This window comes from Mya arenaria, chromosome 7 (genome assembly GCF_026914265.1).
Source record: "Mya arenaria isolate MELC-2E11 chromosome 7, ASM2691426v1".
Classification (NCBI taxonomy): Eukaryota; Metazoa; Mollusca; class Bivalvia; order Myida; family Myidae; genus Mya; species Mya arenaria.
Window position 1 is genome coordinate 47,090,630 of NC_069128.1, and position 23,010 is coordinate 47,113,639.

Genomic DNA, 23,010 nt, shown 5'->3' on the forward strand with positions numbered 1-23,010 from the left:
TTAAAGCAAAAAGACCTTTCAAGCCCTCATTTGCAATATCAGAAGGTGGAATTGTCCATGAGCAATGGCTAAAATCCAAGGCTGATTGATTATGTTAATTTAGGATATTTATGTGATGTTCCCAAAATGATCTTATGTTCTATTTAGACTTCCAGAAGATGTTTGCCTCAAAATATTTGTTTGTTGATTATACACCCGTTTAGTTGTATGTTGTGGCTGAAATTTATAATGCAATAAAATAATTATAACAATAATACTATTTTGTTTTAGTTGTACATATACTTCTAGTTATGTCCGCCTGTAAATACATCGGAACGTAGTTAAAGATGAATGTAATTGATAGAATTTTATCAAGGGACAGTGAAAAAGACAATCCATATTTTCTAGCATTATTACAAATATGGCGGCAAATCCGCTAACAATCGCCCACAGAGTCTTACCAAAGGTGCAAATTAAATTGGCATTGATTTGCACTCCTGAAAATCTAAAATAGTTCAAAATCTGTTAAATTAGACGTGGTCATGATTGGAAATTTAACATTTATATTATCTGGGATCAAACTGTAAATAAATTAGCTTACATGATTCTATAAGTAGTATAATAATTGGTATTTCGCGGCCATTTTGTTTGGTGGTTTGGTGGTTTTGTCGGTGGTTCCATTGTTTGCGCATGCGCAAGTTTGAAATTGACTTTCGCGGCCATTTTGTTTGGTGGTGCGGTGGTTCTGTCGGTGGTTCCATTGTTTACGCATGCGTACGTATATGTTTTGGCGGACAATTTTCAAAGTTTAACTCAACCAACATTGAGCGGGAAGACAATGGTATCGATTTCGCGCGTTAGCGTTCATATTTGGCGATTTTCCGCTTTTAGCGGTTATGTTTAACCATTGTTTAAAATCCAAGACAAAGGGTCATTGTTTAACTGGGTCTCCATTGATTATTAGTATTAATCTTTTTGCGATTGAAGTTGGCAGCCATTGTTTTACCGGCTAATATGAGTTATAATTTGACACCATATGACTCAAACAGGAGAATGTTTGATTCCTTTTGGGATGAGAATGGTAATATGTTACCCTGGAACGATAGTGAAGCTCGTTGTATATATTTGTGGGTTAAGGAGAGTCATCAGAAAATGGTAACTCTTTTAAGACAAACTAACAATTTTCAAACCATAGTTGATCAGTACAATAGCCATCAAGAGATTGAAGAATATCAGGATAGATGTAAATTCATTCCCTTTTTAACCGCATATACAGGACTTAAAGACGAGCCCATAGTACGAGAATAATCAACGTCCAAGACATTTTTTTTTTTGAATTGTCAATAGTGGTATATAACAAACCGAACAAATTGGATATTGTAAGTCTGTGCTTTAACAGTTGTCTAAAGTGTTTAAAAAATACAAAAAATGGCTCAAGCTCAGGTACGTTTTTCTAACGAGTTGCAGACATATTTGAGAGGTTTTGGTTTTGAAAATGTCTCTTGGTCACCAATAAGAAGGGAAATTACATGCACACTTGATGACAAATTTGTCATAGTTGTGAAAGAGAGACAGCGACGCATTAAAATAATATTTAAAAAGGGTCACCAAAGTTTTCAATTACCATTTGATATTTTTGAAACTCTCTGTGATATGAAGGAAAGTGTTCAGTTATTGGCTTCATTCTTACACGGACAGTCGAAATGACAACTTCAAAACTATTAGAGTTTGAATATAGTTCTCCAAGCATGCTATTCTTTCAAGACAGACTTAAAACGTTCGACATGTGGCCACCTCAAATAGAACCAAACAAGTTCCAATTATCTTCAGCAGGATTTTATTATACTGGCAGAAATGACACAGTAGAGTGTTTTTCTTGCGGTTTGCGATTACATCAGTGGCAGAAAGGAGACGAGTCGTTGTTAGAACATAAAACACATTCTCCAAGTTGTTTATTTTTGAACATAATTGGACATCATGAAAACGACATTTCATGGCAGCATAAGGACACCCGATCTTCGTCCTCCAATGACTCATCCCGAGCACCATGGACGTGGACCGAACCTCTGGCGGGTTTTCAATATGGCGATATCCCCGGATGATCTGAAAATTCAAATTTGAATTTTTCCGTTACCATATGTAACTATAAAAGACATACAACACAGCACAAACATTCAGTGTTTCATCGACATTTGGTGTGATCATATCGCAGCAGAAAAACTTAACATGGATTGCAGTGAACTATCTCAAGATATTTATGAAAATGAACATTGTGACTCCAAAACGAATGTTATGGACACTACAGAGATTTATACTCCAGTTTCTACAAGTGTCGCGCTAATGAATTCATACTTTGACTTTGTATATGCGAAGGCACTGTGTGAGGTTATGGGTATGGTGACTAGACAACTTTGCTATGGTTGCCAGATGGATCTCCCATCTCAAAAAGATCACGATTGTATCATGGATACAGACCCTGATGATGATGAGTATAAAATAGAACGTTACTTTAGTGACATGCTAAACGCAGTTAATGAAAAAAATATACTACAAAGTTGGGAAGAAATTGTGCGCATTTCAAACATTTCCTCTGAAATGATTGATTTACACAAACATTTGCTAGAGAGCAATGACTATCTGCAGATAATGAAAACCGAGCGGTGGTGTGAAAAAATGAAAAGAATGGTGTTGACAATCAATCGCATTGAAGATCGACTGTTTCGTCCATCACGTTGAGCAAAAGAATATTTACAACACAACAAAATGGACATATTATGCAATGTTGTATGTGTTTTACTGCATTTTTCTTCAAAAAAAAGAATTGATGAGAAATTAAGAACTCTGGTATTGTGTGGCGTAAAATGATTTGTTATATTTATTACTTCACGAATTTCCTTTTTGCATGTTTCAAATAAATATTTAATTCACTTTATGTACATGTATGTCATTGTATGTACATGCTTGTATGATCATATGCTGACTTATTTTATACATGTTTAGTTTCAAATAAATGTATTTATATCTATACATGTTTTCATTTCCTTGCTTTAGTTTAATTAACAACCCATGTGTCCCATAATATAAACTACTAACAACGATGATCATGTTTAATCATGGAAAAAACGCAGAAGGAACATATCCTATCACAATATTATTTCGATTCTAAAAACGCAGGCAGCTTTTTGGGTGCAAAAAAGTTACACAGGATATTAAACCAAAACTATCCAAGAGTATTTACTACTTATTTCATACAGAAATGGCTCAACAATCAAGATTCGTATGCCATTCAACGTCAGGCGAGACATACATATAAAAGACCACGTGTTGAAGTGGCGGGTATGAACGATCAGGGTGATATGGATTTAATGGCAGTTGATAACATTGCTAAATACAATGATGGAGTTAAATACCTACTCATTGTTATAGATATATTTTCACGTTTTCTATCCGTTCGACCCTTAGTTAATAAAAAATCTAACACGGTATTGTTAGCAATCAAGGATATTCTTAGTGTTCATAAGTTTAAAAAGTTAAGAACGGACCGAGGTTCTGAATTTATCAATCGTGAATTAAAAGCGTTTATGCAAAAGAAGAGAGTTTACTTGTTTAATACACAAAGCACCGCTAAAGCAAACTATGCAGAGCGAGTCATTCGTACCCTTCGTGGTATGATATTTAGAATGTTAAGATATCAGCGAAATTATAGATATATAGATCACCTTCAAGATATTGTAAATAGTTACAATAATTCCCCTCATCGGAGTTTGGATGGATTAGCACCAAGTGATGTTACAAAGAAAAACGAGACACAACTTTGGAGTAAAATGTATCTAAAACCTAAAAAATTCCCCAAAACGCCTCCTCGCTTTAAATATAAAATTGGTGATTTGGTTAGATTAAGTTACACGAAACATCCCTTTAGAAGAGCTTATCAACAACAATATACTACAGAAGTTTTTAAAATAAAGAGCAAGATTTTCAAACAAGGTTTTCCATTGTATAAGATCATAGACTTGAATAAAGAACCAATATCAGGTTATGTGAATCAAAATGAAATAATTCCTGTTGATAAAGATGCAGACAGTCTTTGGTATGTTGATAAAGTTTTAAAAAAGAGAAAAGTCAAAGGGAAATTAGAGTATTTTGTTCGATGGGAAGGATTTCCAAAATCATTTGATAGCTGGATTGATGCAGATCAAGTTCAAGAACAATAATAATGGAACGATATGTGTTTGTGAGAGACAGTGAAAGTAATCACATCTTCACCGAGAACAAACCCTATAACTTCAAAGTGCAGTTAAAATTACCTCTATCTTTTAATGGTTACTGGAAGGTTGCTTTGTGTGAAATAAGTATAAAAACTGATCCTAAAGCAAGAAGAAAAACTGTAGATAATACCTTATTTATTTACTCAAACGTTTGCAAAGAAAGCGTTGTTGACGGAGGTGAACGTCCCTTATTGAGAAGAATAGAGAAAAACGAAGAAAATGGTTGGAATTATGTGTTAGAATCTCCTTTTTATTTACCCTTAAACCGATCAGAATTCCAAGAGATTGATTTCAGTATAAAAACTGTGGAAAACGAGTATGCTTCATTCGTAAGTTCACCAGTGCATCTCACACTTCATTTTAAGCGATATCCATTTTACCCCAAATATGAATCAATCTAAGTTGTATGTACCGAACCCACAAATGTGGATAGACTATTTCAAAAATAACAAACCTCAAGTTGGGAGGGGATTTGCCATTCCACACAAGTCGAAGATGGGAAGTAATGGTATGACAATCAGCACAGTTTCCCCATCGGAACAGACAGTAAACCAGGCGAAAAGTGAGCTGAAACGAGATGGTTTAAATACTTCAGAAATGTCAACCCTTGTTCATAAATTATCCAAACCTTCAGAAGTAACACATCGTGTAAACAGCGCGAGAAAAAAACAGTTCAGAAACAGGAGTAAACAAACTAAACCGAAAAAAGGACAGAAGTCTACAAGAAAAAATAAACAAACTGAAAATAAACCTGTAAAAAACAATCAAAAATCAAGAAAAGGTGTAAAAGCAAGCAAAAAAGTGGACAATAAATGGAAAATTGATAAGAAAGCGAGAAATAATTCGAAGAAATCTATAACAACGTGGGATATATTTGGTTCATAAAATGTCTTATTTCACAAAAGACGGATTTTCTGAAGGTGTTCCGAATGAATTACTACTATTTGACTTACCTCCTACACAAGTTGCGGTGAATGATGTCCATTATCAAGAGATTCGTCCAATATCCCAAGTGTCGGATGATACTCCCATTGAGTTTCAAATCAGTGATCAGAATTCGATGGACTATCTCGATCTGAAAGATACACAGTTATGTGTGAAACTAAAAGTAACTAATCCAGATGGATCTAACTTAAAATCGGGTGAGAAGGTGGGACCTGTGAATTTGTTCTTGCAGGCATTATTTTCAATTATAGAAGTGACTCTACAAAACAAGGCGGTTATATCATCTAATTACAATCCATATATAGCCATGTTTAATACTTTACTATGTAATGGAAAAGATGCTTCATTTTCTCAATTGTCTTCTCAACTATTCATAAAAGATGACAATGATCACCCAGAAGACTGTGATCCTAGTGGAGCAAACAATGGATTGTTTTTACGGGCAAAATATATAACAAAATCAAAAACTTTAGAGTTGCAAGGGCCTATATATCACAGTTTATTTACTATTAAACGGTACCTGTTAAACCAAGTGGATGTTAATGTGAAGTTGTATCGTAGTTCTCCAGCATTCTGTCTAAGTTCTGGCGAGACATCCCCAAGCTATAAAGTAAACATTACAGATAGTTATCTTTTAGTAAAAAAAGTTAGAGTCAATCCAGCTCTCATTGTTGCTCACTCTGAGATGTTAAAGATCAACACAGCAAAGTATCCATTTGATAGACTTGAATGTCGGTTACAAACCATTGCTGCAGGTAGTACGGTGTTTACGTGGGATAACTTATTTCAAGGACAAAAACCAAATACAATTGTCGTAGCCTTTGTCAGATCAGCAGCAATTTCGGGAGATTATAAATCAAATCCATTTCATTTCCTAAACTGTGACATTAGGAGTATTTGCCTTTATGCTGATGGGGTTCCAGTGTGGGGTAATCCACTAAAAACAAATTTTAATAATTTAAATGGAGAAAGTTTTATGAGAGTATACGCAAATATGTTTCTAACAAATGGAATGTGGAATAAAGATGCTGGACTTGATATAAACAGAGAAGACTTTGCACGCACATCCTGTATTTTTACATTTCAATTAGAGCCAAAGTTTTCTGATGAAGCATTTCTATCTCTAATAAAAACAGGAAATGTGCGATTAGAGGTTCAATTTGGAACGGCTTTATCTACCGCAACAAGCTGTATTGTGTATAATAGTTCTCCTGGATTTTTTCAAATTAACGCTCAGAGAGACATAATAACAGAATGAATACATCACAGCTTCAGTGTTGTATAGACTGTGATCCAATGTTGCAAAAAACAATTTTGGGGGTGTTTGCGGCTGATCAACTACCAAACGACTTGGTATTTCCATGTGGTTTTATTGCCAATACAGACAATCATTTCATGGAAGGAAGACATTGGTGTACATTTTACTTCCCAAATTCAACCACTATCGAATATTTTGACAGTTATGGGAAACCAATTGACTATTTTAACACTTATTTTCTGAAATATGCTTCTTATTTTTCAACTGTTATCACAAATTCGAGACAGCTACAGAGTAATTACAGTGATGTTTGTGGGATGTATTGTTTGTTTTTCTTACTACAACGAACAAATGGTGTATCTTTTTATGACATTGTACATAGTTTTTTCAATGATTATGACTGTAATGATTTACTTGTATATAACTTCGTTAGAAATATGTTTCCATATTGTTCCCAAAATGGTTGGTTCAAAAACCAAACATGTAGATCACTAATAAAGTAGTGTATTTAAATGGTTTTTGTTTGTATTCTATTTATTGTGTTCTCTGTTATCAACAAGTGTAGATCATGTTGGATGCATTAATTAAATTTGAATGCCCTGCCACTTGTATTGTGGCAGGAACAAGTGGAAGTGGAAAGTCAACCTTTCTATTTGAGTTGTTTAAAAATGCAAACTCTATGTTTACCATGATTCCGAAAAAGATTATATATTGTTATTCTACCTATCAATCCTTATTTGATGATATGAAAGAACATGTGGAAAATATTGAATTTTTTGAAGGTTTACCAACTAAAGACGATATGGACATGTGGACTATGGAAACTGACTTCAAAATATTAGTGATTGATGATTTAGCACAAAAAGCTTCACAAAGTGTAGATATTGTCAACTTATTCACCATTTATAGTCATCACCATAATTTTTCAGTCTTTTTCGTAGTGCAAAATTTATTTACAGGAGGAAAATATTTTCGAACTATTAGTCTAAACAGTCATTATTTTGTGTTGTTTAACAATCAGAGAGATAAATTACAAATTCAAGCATTAGCCAAACAAATGTTTCCCGGTGAAACGCATTATTTTATGGATGCCTATAGAAAAGCCACAAACAAGAAATATAGTTACCTTCTGGTGGATGTAAGTCCACATTCTAACCCGTTATATAAACTTCGTACAGACATCTTTCCACATCAAAGCCCCATTGTATTTCTACCTGAAAAGGAGAAAAATGGAAGATAAACTACAGAAGGAGAGACATTTTTTAAAATTTATGATCAACACCAATGAAAAACAACAAAAAATGTTGATAAAAAACTTAACAAAATCTCAATTGGCTGCACTTATAGAGGTGATTTACAATGCTATCAGGGGAAATCTTGTCATTCCAGAAAAGGATAAAAAGAACTTGAAACGATATAGACATGTCATACGTAAAGTAATATCCAAAAGACTCTCTCAAAAAAGGAGGAAAGCCATTCTGTTAAAATATTTCAAACAGTTTTTAGCGTTAATTAAACCCAGTGAATCATGGCTCAAGAATTAGTGTTAATTCCTAAATCAAAGTATGAATACTTACTCTCTAAATGTGATGGAAGTTTACAAAACAGTCAACCTTCTAAAAACAATAACATGGTATTACAACAAAATGGTAAGAATTCACAGAAAAGGTTGACTCAAAATGGCGGGAAGTTACAGAAAAAATCAATTCAAAATGACGGAAATTTACAGAAAAGACTAGTCGTGAAACGTTTAAACAAGTTTTTTGAAAAACCTAAAAAAAATAAGAAAAAAAATGAGAATCTCAAAGAAATAAAGTCAAAACAAAACAAAAGGGGAAACACAAAGATAATTAACAAATTGAAATGGATTCCCTATAGTATTTGAAATTCAGATGTTTAAAATTCAAATGTTTGGCGAACTTTTTTCCCGCCAAATTCACATTTTGGTGGAATATTTTCCCACCAAAACATTTGACAAACTAGTTCATTTACTATTGAGTTTCCGAGTTAGTAACATTTTTTAAGTTTTTACAGAAGGAAGAAATTGATACTTTTGAACCTGAAAAAATACCAGAGGATGGATCTAAGGGGTATATTCTAGAAGTAGATCTAGAATATCCAAAACATTTACATGACAGTCATAACGACTACCCATTAGCTCCGGAACGTAAATTCACACCCAATGAAAAATTATCTCCTTATGCTCAACATGTGTTGAAACATTTACACAACAGTGAGGAACTTCCACCCAGAGCAAAGGTGGAAAAATTACTCACCACTTTAGAAAACAAACAGAATTATGTACTTCACTATCGCAACCTGCAACTGTATCTCCAACTCGGTCTAAAATTGAAAAAAATACATAAAGTATTAGAGTTCCAACAAGAGGCTTTCATGAAACCCTACGTTGAGTTCAACACCAAAATGCGACAACAAGCCAAGACTGCTTACGAGAAGAACTTCTTCAAACTCATGAACAACTCGGTCTTCGGTAAGGTTGTTGTTGTTTTTTTTTTGTTTTTTTGGGGGGTTCGTGTTAATTATAACATTGTTATCATTTTTTGTGTGATCTGCCCGTATGTAATTTATACAATTTATTTATTGTCACTTCCATACCACTAATACTTATCTACAAAAACAACTGTTCAATAATTGTCAGGCGTAGTTTCACTTTTTGGTATTTCATTCATCTTCAATCAAACGCTTACAAGTGCTCATGTACAATTAGGAACCTAAAGTAAAACTGACCAAAACTAACTACCGGCAAGTAAAAAGTGTATTTTTCGGTCCCATTTTCATATCCCTCATCCAAAACACAGGTATCTAAGATAACGACGGATACCATCATAAAAACATATATTGAGCAGTTCAGAGTAAAGATTAACATGATGAAAAGTTACTTACCAAAAATTTTGTTTACTTTCAGGAAAAACCATGGAAAATCTTCGGAAGCATCGGTCCGTAGAACTTGTTCATACAGAAAAACGACTACAGAAGGTGTCATCCAAACCCACTTATAAGATGCACCGGATTTTTTCTGAAGACCTTGTTGGTGTTGAATTAAGTCGCAAAAATTAAATAAAATTAAATTAAATAAACCAATTTTTGTTGGAATGAGTATCCTTGATTTGTCAAAATATACCATGTACGATTTTTATTATAATCATTTGAAAAATGTGTATGGTAGCAACGTTGAGCTAGAATTAACGGACACAGATTCATTTTTAGTATCATGTACAACACCGGACATTTTCCAAGATATGTTGGCCTATTCACATTTGTTTGACACTTCAGATTTCCCTAAAGATCATTTTTTATATAGTGACTTCAACAAAAAAGTAATGGGAAAAATGAAAAGTGAAACAAATGAGAAATGTATTAGTGAATATTGCGGTTTGCGATCGAAAATGTATGCATTTAAGTGTGATGATATAGACGAGAAAAGAGCAAAAGGGATATCAAAAGCGGTTGTTAAAAAATCATTGACTCTTAATGATTATAAACATGTATTATTTAATAATTCTCAAATGCACTCAACAATGCATTCATTAAGTCATAACCATAAAATTTATCTGGAAACAATCAGCAAAGTAGGATTATCTAGTTTTGATGACAAAAGATTTTTATTAGAAGATGGAATTAAATCATATGCTTATGGACATTATAAGATACAAGAGATATAATTTCTATGTTTTATACCAAATTACATCTAATTTCATGTAATTTCATGTGATGTTATCTACTGCTCTACTGTTAAAATGTAACCTAAAATAAATAAAAAAAAAATAAATAAAAATGTATGATCTTTGTTAAACAAATTGTTTGAATTCAATTATAATCAACTTTATTTGTATTTGCATTGTATTGTATTTATAAGAAAATAAATATTAAAATCTTGTCTGATATTTTATTTATTGATACAACATACCGGAATGGTATAAAATAGCTCGTCAGACATGTCCTCAACTTATAAATCTCAATTTGGTCTTGTTAAATTTTAAAATATTGTATTAATGGAATGAAATAGTTATACACAAAAATAAATAATAAAAAACATTCACGTTTTCATTACAATAAGATCGAACACATTTTAACATTTCTGTAGGGTTGATTTAATGAAATGTAAACGATACATCATACCTTTAAGGTATGAGGTTATTTGATAAAGAAATTGTGTGAATCCTTTACCGATTTAATAAAAATAGTGAAACTCAAAAGAAGCTAAGAGAGGACAAAACTGTTATATCTTCAAAACCTACTTTTGGTGGTCAAAATAAAAGATTATTTAGTAAGTTGTTTGAAAAACTTTCATGTCATTGTAAGGTTCAACGGAGGTGTTCATAATGATAAACAGAGTCCAGTGAATCGAGCGCTGGCATTTGACAATGTTTTAATAAGTGATTTATTGTGATAGCTCACCACAGTGGAAGAGCTTTAGTCACCCTGAATGATAAACTAGATATATGATAACGACAATCTCGTCTTTTGAGCCATCAGCAGCTCATTTAACTGTCTTCACTTTTAAGTTATTACAATGGGTACGTCGGAGAGTAATTGAGTGGCTATTAGATATGGTGTTGTTGTACGAATTGACACTAAACGGTCAGGTTTTAGTCATTCAATTTCTTGAAATCACTTTCGATCACGCGATGGCTGGGTTCTGATGAACTTTTGTTTGTCAATGACCTGTGATCTTACATATAAAAGAATCCGTTTGATCACATATAAAGATGGTGGAGGTTATGATAAGTCCATCGTCTGATGAGGGAAAACAATACCATTAAATAGATCCTAGGTCGATGACCCTATGTTAGAAACGTTGGATGAGTTGTCCTTTGACATACAATACACTGATGTGGTTAGTGTGACAATGCTATTGTTTATATCCCTTCTATTGAAATGAATACTGTTAATCAATGGAGACCCAGTTAAACAATGACCCTTTGTCTTGGATTTCAAACAATGGTTAAATATGGCCGCTAACGCGGGAAACCGCCAAAGATGGCCGCGAGAGTCAATTTCAAACGCACATCCAATCAAAAGACACATGCTAAATTTATAAGTTTAATGATGTATATTAATGTGTGATCAGTTCGTCCTCCACCTCCTTGTCTGTCTGGAGCGTACATCTGACAGGTTCCAATTGCCCTATCCACCTAATGTACAGTAGCAATACTGAATTTTATCACCACACTTGCTAAAATGTATAACAATGTTGTTAAATTAGATGAGTTTGACTTGTAATTGCTGAAAGTATAGCTTTCATATCAAATATCTGCTGTATGTTTTAAATTAGAGTATGTCTTGCTATACCTATTTCAGGGACTAGAATTTGTCATCAATGCCATCGCGGATAAAATCATTTGCAAGTGAATAATTGCTTTTTTTTCTAGAACGGGCATAAGTACAATTTTCAATGTTCGTTGAATGCACAAGACTATAGGTACTCACATTACAATAACATAGTTGTTAAATGTTTTTCTCAAGAAGCAAATATTACATGGAACAATTTGAACACCTGCTGAAGGAAAGTCATTTCCCCCTTTCTCCTCTTTAGCCAATATATCATTCGTCATAAATCTGTCAAAACCAGGGTACAAAATCAAGTACTAGTAATACGAAGGTTATTAAGGTACCTCTTTGTAAATTATTGGATCAACCAATCATGATTACAAGTAAACATTTAATATAAAGTATATAATACTGCAAAAGTTTCATGAAATCAAACCTGTGAAAAAGATGATGTTATAAATCTGTTTAATATCAATATGTACAGGATTGCTTGGTGACAGTTAATTAAACTATGTACAATAACAATGATTAATTACAAACTAGTTTAATAACATACAAAACAAAATATCGCATGGGGCTTTCTGATTCTAACCAAAGATTAAAACAACACAGTAATGACTAATATTGATCTCAAAAAGAGATTTTTAAAGAGGAAAATTATCATTATCTTCTCACACAAAGGAGTGTGTAATAAATCGAGCGTTGGACAACGGTTTAATTAGTGACCTACTGTGATAGATCACCTCATTGTACTAGATTTAGTTAGCCTGGATGATAAACTAAATGTATGATAACGATAATAGTGACAGTCCCGTCTTTTGGACTTTCAACACATCATTTAACCGACTTTTCACTTTAATGGTATTACAATGCGTCAATGACATGTGCTTTTTCACCTTAAATAATCAGAAGTTTGATCACTTAAAAAGATAGAGAGGGTTATAATTAGTACATCGTGTGATAAGGGGATAACAATTAAAGGCAATACTATTAAACAAATGATGCGTTAATCATTGTTAGAAACTTTGGAGCGTTGTCCTTTGGCATACATAACCCTGATCTGATAAAGACGATAGTGCTATCTTCGTGTCGTACCATAAACTACATTGAAATGAATACTCTCAATCAAACAATGCACCCGTCAACATTCCGCGGACCTGCCTGTGATGGGACCCGCCAGATTCGTCAAAGATGACCGCGAGTTACCTTCTTTTACCCTATAACCTAGTGATAACTATGGGTTTTTTCCTTTGTAAAAATGGAAAACATTATTATTCTTTTGAACAGAGACATTATAAATCTTTGTGGTAATGAAAAAACTGTATCTGCTGATGAACAAGGACAACAAACGTCTTTTCAAAGTTTTAAAATGAAAATTTTGAAACCTTTGTCTTAAACTTTCTTCCAAAACATTCGTGTATGAATCGTTATTCTTTGAAACAAAGAAATCATATAAAATCATTAAAGGGAAAAAAAACGTTGTAAGTTTCCTAACTAGTGAGATCAAATTTTGTTTATTACTTGTAAAAGGGATTGAAAAAAAAACTTTTGAAAAATTTGATGATTGTAGAAAACAATAGTTATTATCATAACCTCTCAACTGTTAGGTCAGCTCAATATAACCTTTATCAATATTTTATGTAAAATGATCATGAGCCCCTTTTAAAAGGTATCAAGTACAATCATTATAACAATCGTGACCATTTCTATGATAAATGTTATTGTTAACATGTTAAGATTGTTAACAATGACCCTTTGTCTTGGATTTTAAACAATGGTTAAACATAACCGCTAAAAGCGGAAAATCGCCAAATATGAACGCTAACGCGCGAAATCGATACCATTGTCTTCCCGCTCAATGTTGGTTGAGTTAAACTTTGAAAATTGTCCGCCAAAACATATACGTACGCATGCGTAAACAATGGAACCACCGACAGAACCACCGCACCACCAAACAAAATGGCCGCGAAAGTCAATTTCAAACTTGCGCATGCGCAAACAATGGAACCACCGACAAAACCACCAAACCACCAAACAAAATGGCCGCGAAATACCAATTATTATACTACTTCTATACATTGGCACATTATGAAAGATCGATCTTTAGTCTTGCATCTACACCAATACCTTGGTCGCACTAAAGAAATCGATATCCAGCAACAAAAGATGTCTTATCTCAGTCGGTTTTCATATATTTCTTGATATTTGCATAGTGTAAAAGTCTCTTGGTGTTAATCAATCGAGCTTTAAAGCATGTTAATCTTCTTCCGCCACCTCACCGGGAACTGTTTGTCATCAACACCGCAAGGAAAATGTATTGGTCATAAAATATCGATCTGTGTCGGTAGTCATTAAACATCTTAAGTCAGTTCTTAACTAAGGTCGATTTTCTAAAAGTACAATCGTTTTTAACATGAAAGTATTTATACATAAAAAGAAAGCATTTCAGATATTAATCAGTTATAATATCATATGACAAATTTGGAAACTATATTTAGGAAAATGAAATAAATCAGAAAATCTCTATATGGTTGAACAAGGGCGAGTAACACTGCTTACGACTAGTCTCGATTTGATAGTTAGTGGTTGAAGTCTCATACCGAGCCATATAATTAAACGATCGCAAAGAACCGACAACCCCTTGCCAAAACATGAACGTCAAACAATATTCAATACCTGTAAACTACCATTTACCAGCGATCGATCGGCGAACCAGACGGCAACTTTGCCATTATCTTATCTCAGTTGCAAAAACAATCCAAAGAGGTGTAGCTGTCATTGCTGAGATTTTACATCTTCACCATCTTATGTAATATTTACTGAACCCTTTAACCGTGTTATTGAAATTATACACAATGATTGTGGGTTTCAATCACGCGGGTTACGGGTGAGGTAATTGTTTTGCATCATATTGCCAAGGGAAACCTTCAATAGGTAGCGTGCGTATGAAATTTAATAAATAGCTACTTAATTCCAGAAACGAGCATTGCTCCTGGTATAAAACTGAATGGAAACAAAGAAAGTATTCTTCAACTTGGTGCAAAGCAAACATATCCTCTATGTAGCCCAATATTGAAAGCGCCCTTGACCCGATATTTTTGAGGGATTGTCGGTCGATTTCAAATATTGGACAAGCATTTGGTTAAATGTTTATTAACTACACTTAACAAAACTACTTACCGGAACCTAAATATGGGGCCTTCAAATGCCTTAATGATTTAGAATCTCATTTGAAGAACAGCCTAGTTTGTTGTTTTTTAGTATATTCATTATAAATCGTCGATTAGTAGCTCACCAGTTGCAGACATTCCTAGGACCTGGGCAAGGTTTACATAAGAGTGGTCCTAGAGCTGTGCTGCAACTTACCACCCACTTTATTTTTATTTTCTTACATAGACTGTTTAGGCCGCCGTTTGCTAATTATAATGCGATTGTACTCTAACAAGGAAGTAAAACAGCTTTTCGATTCATGAAACTAACTGACTTTTTATGGTGACCATGAACTTGTTTACAACATACCCAGACAGAAACTGGAAACTGTTCTATTTTTATGTTGACCATGAACTTGTTTACAACATTCAGATTGTTAGCACATATCTTCACGTAAACAATGTTTTTCCATGAATTCAGGCCTTTTCGAAAAATGTAATCGGCTGTGACTTGATTTGAACAAAAATAGCTTCATTCCACGAAGTATCTATGCCACAACCCACGTTAGTTGCTCCGCCTCTACTGAACATTCTCTATTTAAGCATAGTGTGAGTAATAAATATATTTCGGATTTGAGACCTTTGTCGTTAACCAACTGCAAAACGGAAGAAAATACTTGTAAGTTTATTTTAATTTATTTTAGCTAAGCTTGACAATGATCTTCAATTTATTCATCATTATGCTTTGTTTTGACCATTCAAACCGTAGTATAGGTTTAAACCAGATGTACATTTTAGTATGGCAAAACTGAAATACCGCGATGTTAAAATATAGAAACTTCTTCATGAACATTTTCACAATAAATGCATTTATGATCGCGAGTTGAAAAGCATTTTGTTATTTTAAAGAGTTTTTACTAACAAAAACTGTAACTTTTGTTGGTTATGCACACGTGCCAGTTTCATAATGCAATATATATATATATATATCCTTATGAATATATGTATATCATATAATATCTATTTATATCTATATATTTATGAGGAGTGTTGTGCCACAATAGCAATAAATATTCGTAATTAAATTACATACAGATAACCCTTTATCCGACAAGGTGGTCCACGTTATACTTTGTCTGCCCAATCTCCGTTTAAATCTGAATATTACCTGATAAAAATTAATAACGACTGACTGCTAAAACAAATCTACTGCAGAATTGAAACAGCCATCCCATTTGAAACAAAACTGTCATTTCGTCAACTTAGAACGCTTTCGAGCTGCTACCCGCGTCTATCGAAAATGTTTTTATGTAACAATAAAACGCGGGGATAATCCACTTTTTTCACTTTCGTTCATCCTCGATTTAATTAGATCCAACATGTCACAATGATTGGAGAAAAGGTACATGTTGTAAAATTAATACGAAGATTTTTTCTGTCGGATTATGCAATATACTTTAAGGATATTTACAATAATACTGACACATCTGAACTGTCCAAAAAAAAAGTCGCATTGAAAACGGTACATTTATAAATAAATACATGTTCTCACAAACATTTACGCTTTCTTTAATAGATAAATCCGGCGTCGTCATGCCATGTTACGTTTATTACTGGAAACCTGATGAGTCCAAAAACTCCTTCGGCCACATTTCAATGGAAACAGCTAATCGAGTTTACATTAGTTTCTGGCCAAAAGATGAAATGAAACATGCTATTGCGGCTGCAGTAGGCTGTGAAGGTGTGTGGCGAAAGTCCCTAGATGAGGAATGTAAACAATATAAACAAATGGATGAAACTTTATCTATTCTCGATTTGGATAGTGCAGCAATCGAGAGTTGGTTTCGCGACTATAAAAGCAAAAACAAGAGTTGGTCGTTGCTTGTTCACAGTTGCAGTAATGTGGTCTATGACGCTCTATGTGCTGGTTCGGATGCCTTTAAACAATATTCGAAACTAGGCCCAACGACCCCAACGGCTGTTTATGAAGCTGCACTGGCGTATAATGACTCAAAAAAGGCCGGAATAGTTATGGGGAAGTGTAAAATAAGATAAATAATTTACTTTCACCACAACAAGCTTGCGTTTTTCTTACTGAAATATGACGTTGACGCAAAATATAAGAATCTTTAATAGTGCGATTCGCAATTACACCTTTTGGAAATCCGTACAAATCGTATTCACTTGTGGCAACATTTTTGTTATTGAAACCTTTGAAAAGTATAAAATGAGAAATATATTCATGCAATAATCATTTGCATCATGCTTCGAAAATAATATTTAATGATCAGTAGTAGAAGTATTATTTCAGCTTTTTATCAAGCAAGGTTTTGCGCTTTCGCGCTAGATTAAATTAAAATTGTTTGAATACCATTTAATATGGATCTTCCAATACAGTATTGATCTTGTGAGATTATGGAAGGATTTTCGTATTGGAATTAGCTACTGATTACAATTCATTGTTTGCCAACTTAATATACATGGTGTCAGGCAGTTTAGTATTGACATATGTATTTATTATCAATATTTGATATTGTACTTTGTATGAAACTATGCATATAAATTTTATATCTTTATATATAGTTTTGATGAATTATTCGCACATTGTTTGAAATAAAGATTCATTAAACTATTTTACTCATTTCAAACTTTCAAACCCAATTTAAGCAAGTTTGTTTATTTCTTATTCAGGTTTCATCAACTTAATAATATTAAAAGGCTCACCTCAATTGTTAGTGTTGATTAGTAAATATTCTAAGTGTTTTACCATTAACACATCGTTAACAAGTCTCATTAACACACGTAAAACTGAGAGGTGTAAAAACAGTTACTGCAGTCATTGTTAAAACAATTTGATAAGAGCCAATGACCGTGGGCAGATCTAAACTTCTAAAACTACGTTAAGTAACGTATGATGAATTATTAAGCTTCAAACAATCTAACAGGAAATAATCGAACAGACAGCTGCACAACTAATTTCTGCCAGGTAATATAAATCTTCTTGGTTGCGGCTTTCAATAAAGCCAGTTTTATCTGAGCCGTCTTAAAGTCGCCATTGGCAAACACTCTTAACGATATTAAATTTATGAGTAGGGGCCATATATACACAGATTGAATCGTATTTTCGCGCGTTAATATAGAAATATGACATTCATGTTAGGGCGCTATTAAAAATTGTCAACCGAGGTTTTAAAGAACGAGCATCATTTCTGATCGAGTTCAAAGATGAGAACTTCATGTCTTTACATTCAATCGTTCCTTTAGTTTAAACATATTTATTTTACAACGATTGTGAAACAAGTTATTACAACATTATATTATTCACTCTCGTTGGCACGATTTTACGCGAGAGTGTGGTCTTGTGTTTAATCGTTCCTAAAGATGCAAAAAAGCAAACCAGCTTTTACTCCACAACATCCTTTGAAAAGCTTCCAAATTCACAATGATTACCAAGAAAACTTAGTTGAACATTTCTTCGTACGTTCCTTTTGTAGCTTTGGAATCTTTAGACTTATCTTAGGTATCAAAATCGGTCTCCATAAGTGAGGCAAAACATTTACAGTTCATTTGTTCACTGCCGCTGGTCTCATACGACAAATAAAACAGCCTTGACCTTTTGACGTAAACAAAGCACAATGAGCGTTTGTGTGGTATGGATTTCAGGGTATCTGTAACCAAATCCCTTGCGCAGTCATCTTTCCTAACAAATAATTAAATATATTTTAATTTATTTTATTCCGTAGTCGATAATTAAAACGGTTATATTGTGGATTATATTTATTTAGCGGGCATCTGCTCTTATTATTTAGGCGACCATTAAAAAAAATATAAAACGAACGCGCATAATTCCTTTGCATGTGATATTATTTTGCCAGTCAACATTACCAACAGTTTTAAAAAGAATTTGACCGCCTTAATACGTTATAGCAGAAATAAATAAGAATCATTCCTGGTAAAGTTCAAAGATGAGGACTTCATATCTTTACCACCACTTGTTCTTAAAGATATGAAAAACAAACAAAGCTTTCTATCCACAACATCATTTAAACAGCTTTCAAATTTACAATTTTCACCACAGAAACTCCTGAAACACTTCTTTCTACGGTCCTTGTTGTACTTTTGGAATCTTTAGACTCAATTTATGTATTTAAATCGGCCTGCGTAAGAGAAGCAAAGCGTTTGGAGTTCATTTTTTCACTGCCGCTGGTCTCAGACGATATATAAAACAGCCATGACCTTTTGACGTAAACAAAGCACAATGAACGTTTGTGTGGTACGGATTTCAGGTTATCTGTTACCCAATCTCTTACGCAGTAATTGTACCTGACAAACCATCAATTTTCTTTATCTTAATGGAATCTTATTTCATTCCGTGGTCGATAATTTGAACGGTTTTATTGTGCAAGTGTATTTAATTTATTTTGCGGGCATCTGCTCTTATTATTTAGGCGGCCATTAAAAAGATAAAAAATGAACGCGCATATTTCCTGCGCATGTGATATAATTTTGCCCGTCAACATAGCCGGGCAATGTTAAAAAATATTGACCGCTTAGGTATAGGGACTTTAATATATAGAATATAAGTGAGGTATAATAATGCAAAATCTCTCACGAATGTTTATGCTGCACGAATGCACAAAAAAATATGTGTTTGTTGCTTATTTATCGAGCTTTCATGCAGTATGAAAAGTTGAAAACTAGGGTGCGATTTTGCAGACAATGAATCGCCCGCCACCAGGTTATAATATTAAATGAGATCACGAAAATTAAGATTCGATCCTTATACTTAAAACAAGATCAAGTGAATATTTTTATGCTAATTAATTAAAACAAAACAGTGCATTCACAGAAACAGCTGAACATACCTCAATGCTTATTTGGATTAAATCCAAGAATAAATTTTCAATATTGTGTTAAAACTTTAATCTATATGCCTAGTGCCTATGTTAGGTATAATTTATATCTGCCTTATGCCTTTAATAAAAACACATGGTTGAGTGAAATTTCGGTATAATACCATGGACGCGAAAAGGTCATTCTTTCAATAGTGGCTACTCCGTTCAAAAAATATAGCTTTTGGTGCTCACTCGGAGAAATATGTTGCAACCTTATACTGAAACACTCAATTATCCTCTATATATTGCAGCGTGCTTCAGTGTTACTTTCTTAGAAGAAGATATGTTCATGGTATCAGTACACTCAAGACGGATGTTCCTTTCTTTCCAGACAGTGCCACAAATTTTCCGAGTTGCTGTCGGTTGCATGTTGATATCGTCATTGTCGGGCACTGAAAAGGCGGAAGAATTTTATTGTGAAAGGTATTTAGCGAAGGTGTAGGACACAGTTACCATCTTAAATATTATATTTTTAATTTGTCAAATATTTTATAAGAAAGTAATTTAAAGCTGTTCAAACTTCTAACAAATTTTATTTTTAAACCAACCATTTCACTACCATCATGAAAGTTACATGACGATACCCATAACCATCTTATTCTTATTTTAAGTATTTTCTACTGCTTTGCATTGATAAAAACTGAACTGATTGTATACAAAACGTTCTTTAAATAAACATATAAATCTTTGTTTTTAAAAATAAATCCAAAAAAGCATTCCCTATTGTATTCTTTATGCGTTTTCCTACAAATACCACGCACTAAATCGGTGACTAAACATTGTTTTTAAAGTAATATAATTACTTTATTTCAGGAGCAAGTTAGATATGGCAGAACAAAAGGAAGGCATCTGTCACTTATACATCTGGGAGAAACGCGCAATGTTTTCGTTTTCTCGTCAAATCGAACATGCTGCTTTTGGAACGCCGTCAGGAACGTACATAAGTATACACCCTGCTCGCATTCAAGGCTTTCGTCCAAATCCTGTCATGATTAAACACTCTCTGAGAGAAGACATTAAGGACAAACAACATCCAACTCATATTCTTGCATTACTCGGTCTAAATACGAAAGGTATAGACGAATGGTACAAAACGTTTGATAAAACACATGCAGAATTTGAAGAGTTGACCCAGGATTACAGTACGCTCGCGACTGCTCTCAGCAAGGGTTCCGTCTTCTTCAAGACTTTCTTTACGGAGCACAAGTCCAAAGTTGATCCAACCATAATAGCTGAAGTGGCTGGAAAGTATACAGACGAAATGTTGCATAAAGATGTTAACAAAGCTGAAAGCGCTGCAAAAAACGGGGGGAAATAAGCAAATTGTAGGAATACGCCGCAGTGAATTGACATTTTACAAAATATAGATAACAAATCTTTAATCGTTACACTTATAGATATCGGATATAAGAACGGACGATGTATTGCTACATGTATTATAATTGCATATCTGTATAATATGTACAAAAATAAAACCACGTTCTATTGCCTTTATCATGTGTGTTTCTAAGTTACATTAAACTAACTGCCTTTCTGATGTGTCTGGACGCATTCTCTACATAAAATAAATGCTTTAAAAGCTTGGGTCTTACTGGTCATTCCGGGAATGGATATGCGTTTAATTGTTATTTAATGGGAAATTACAATGCGCGATCTGTATTATATCGTTAGTATGAACTAGCATATAGAGATTTTTCTGCCATTGACTGAGCTTCCGGCAATTTGCTTTGATAACATTTCAAATAGTGTTCTTATTACAGGAGAAACATGAGGTACCATTGGAGTCGCTTTAAGTGAAGGACAATTATTCAAAAAACATGAATAAGGCTTATGCATGCGTGCAATACTACAAACGTCTCTAAGATATACGAAATATGACCAGCTTTTACATCGTAAAACATAGGAAACGTTATTTAGTAAGATATCGCCGATATGTTGGGATTAGAATTGGCCAACGGCCTTAAATCACTCAGGGTTGTACAAACTGCATTATAAAGACAAGGTTTAATAACACTACTATTTAAGGCGAGGTAAACAAACATTATATGTTCGTGGTGAGTGAATATTATTTCCCAAAACAACAGGGCATGTTCACAGGAAATAGAAACCCTCTTGAAAAAGTCTAAATTTTAAGACGTTTTCAAATCCCGCGCTTACCAACTGTTACACGAAATTCACACAATCTCAATACTTAAGCTTAAATATCCTTAATGAATGGATTAAATGTAGAACTATTGTAAAACTAAAAAAAGGTATTAAGGCTTGATCTCTATAACTAACGAACGGTTCTTGTTAACGAAAGGACTGCTTAATTTATACCTATTGACCTTAGAACAAGATGTGAACTGCCAATGTTGTCGAGAGATATGGTTACAAACTTAATGTGTTAAAATTGAGCGTACGTAGTAGGCCGCGTACTTTGATTTTTGCAAAGTCGATGCATACATCTGCCCGCCGCATCGTCCGGGTCAAACATTGATAACGAGTGGTATTTAATATTATGATTTAGTTCTGGGACGGCTTTCGGGACATGTTTTCACTCAAATCCACCCTGCCATGGTGCCGGCATACATTATGACACTACGATGCAGGCGTCACATTTGAACGATCATTAAGTTGTCAATTTACGGTTCAAATCGATATTATAATGAGGTATGAAACACGCATGAGGATTTTTCAACATAAAACCTACAATAAACATCATGATTTAGGCCAGAAGACTTGAATTTAAATTGACAAACCTCTTCAGTCACTATTTCACGATTCACAATCAGGTTTTCTTGAATGATCTAAGAAACTGGAAAAGTAATGACATGTCAACAACATCAATACCAAATGATAGATAATAAGTAGGACAAATTCTTCACCTATAACTTTAAAATGAACTCTTCCAATATACTTTGTTTTAATTGTCATACCTATGTCCAAAACAATCCTCGTATGACCAGGACCAGTGTCAGCTTAAACATTTGCACATTCCACATTGCACATTTTGCGTCTTGATATTATTGTTGGACAATGGACACGGAAATTTTGTCTTCTACTTCAAACATTAATGCATTAAAAGCACAAGCAATGTGCAAATAAAATAGACAAAACATACTTAAAGGCACAGTGCTAACGCCTCACATTAACACGGAACGAGAGACACACAACGTGCAAGCAACGCAGACAGACAACACGTGCACCAAAATATATTTATTAATTAGTGGTGGGGTCACCGC

General features: G+C 33.7%; 1 protein-coding gene and 2 long non-coding RNA genes across 12 annotated transcripts in view; 2 read left to right on the forward strand and 1 right to left on the reverse strand.

The window, feature by feature from the left end:
• LOC128240337 (uncharacterized) overlaps window positions 1-21,368 on the forward strand; it is a 38,408-nt gene extending 17,040 nt beyond the window's left edge. The window contains exons 2-3 of the mRNA XM_052956946.1: window positions 20,118-20,209; window positions 20,600-21,368. Coding sequence (XP_052812906.1) covers window positions 20,154-20,209; window positions 20,600-21,104 — 561 coding nt within the window. The 5' untranslated portion in view covers window positions 20,118-20,153 and the 3' untranslated portion in view covers window positions 21,105-21,368. The remainder of the gene's footprint in view (window positions 1-20,117; window positions 20,210-20,599) is intronic.
• On the reverse strand, window positions 1,915-9,168 carry LOC128240338 (uncharacterized). 10 transcript variants are annotated; one of them, XR_008262156.1, is made up of 8 exons: window positions 9,067-9,144; window positions 8,727-8,793; window positions 8,028-8,066; window positions 7,577-7,664; window positions 5,713-5,795; window positions 5,201-5,322; window positions 4,702-4,814; window positions 1,915-2,082 (listed from the first exon to the last, which is right to left on the reverse strand). It is a non-coding gene; the product is annotated as an uncharacterized LOC128240338 (long non-coding RNA). The 10 variants fall into 10 exon arrangements; XR_008262157.1 differs by lacking the exon at window positions 9,067-9,144 and adding an exon at window positions 8,902-8,916; XR_008262154.1 differs by having other exon boundaries at window positions 7,577-8,066; window positions 9,067-9,168.
• On the forward strand, window positions 15,352-17,523 carry LOC128240340 (uncharacterized). The gene is made up of 2 exons (XR_008262158.1): window positions 15,352-15,570; window positions 16,468-17,523. It is a non-coding gene; the product is annotated as an uncharacterized LOC128240340 (long non-coding RNA).
• Window positions 21,369-23,010: the final 1,642 nt, after the last annotated feature.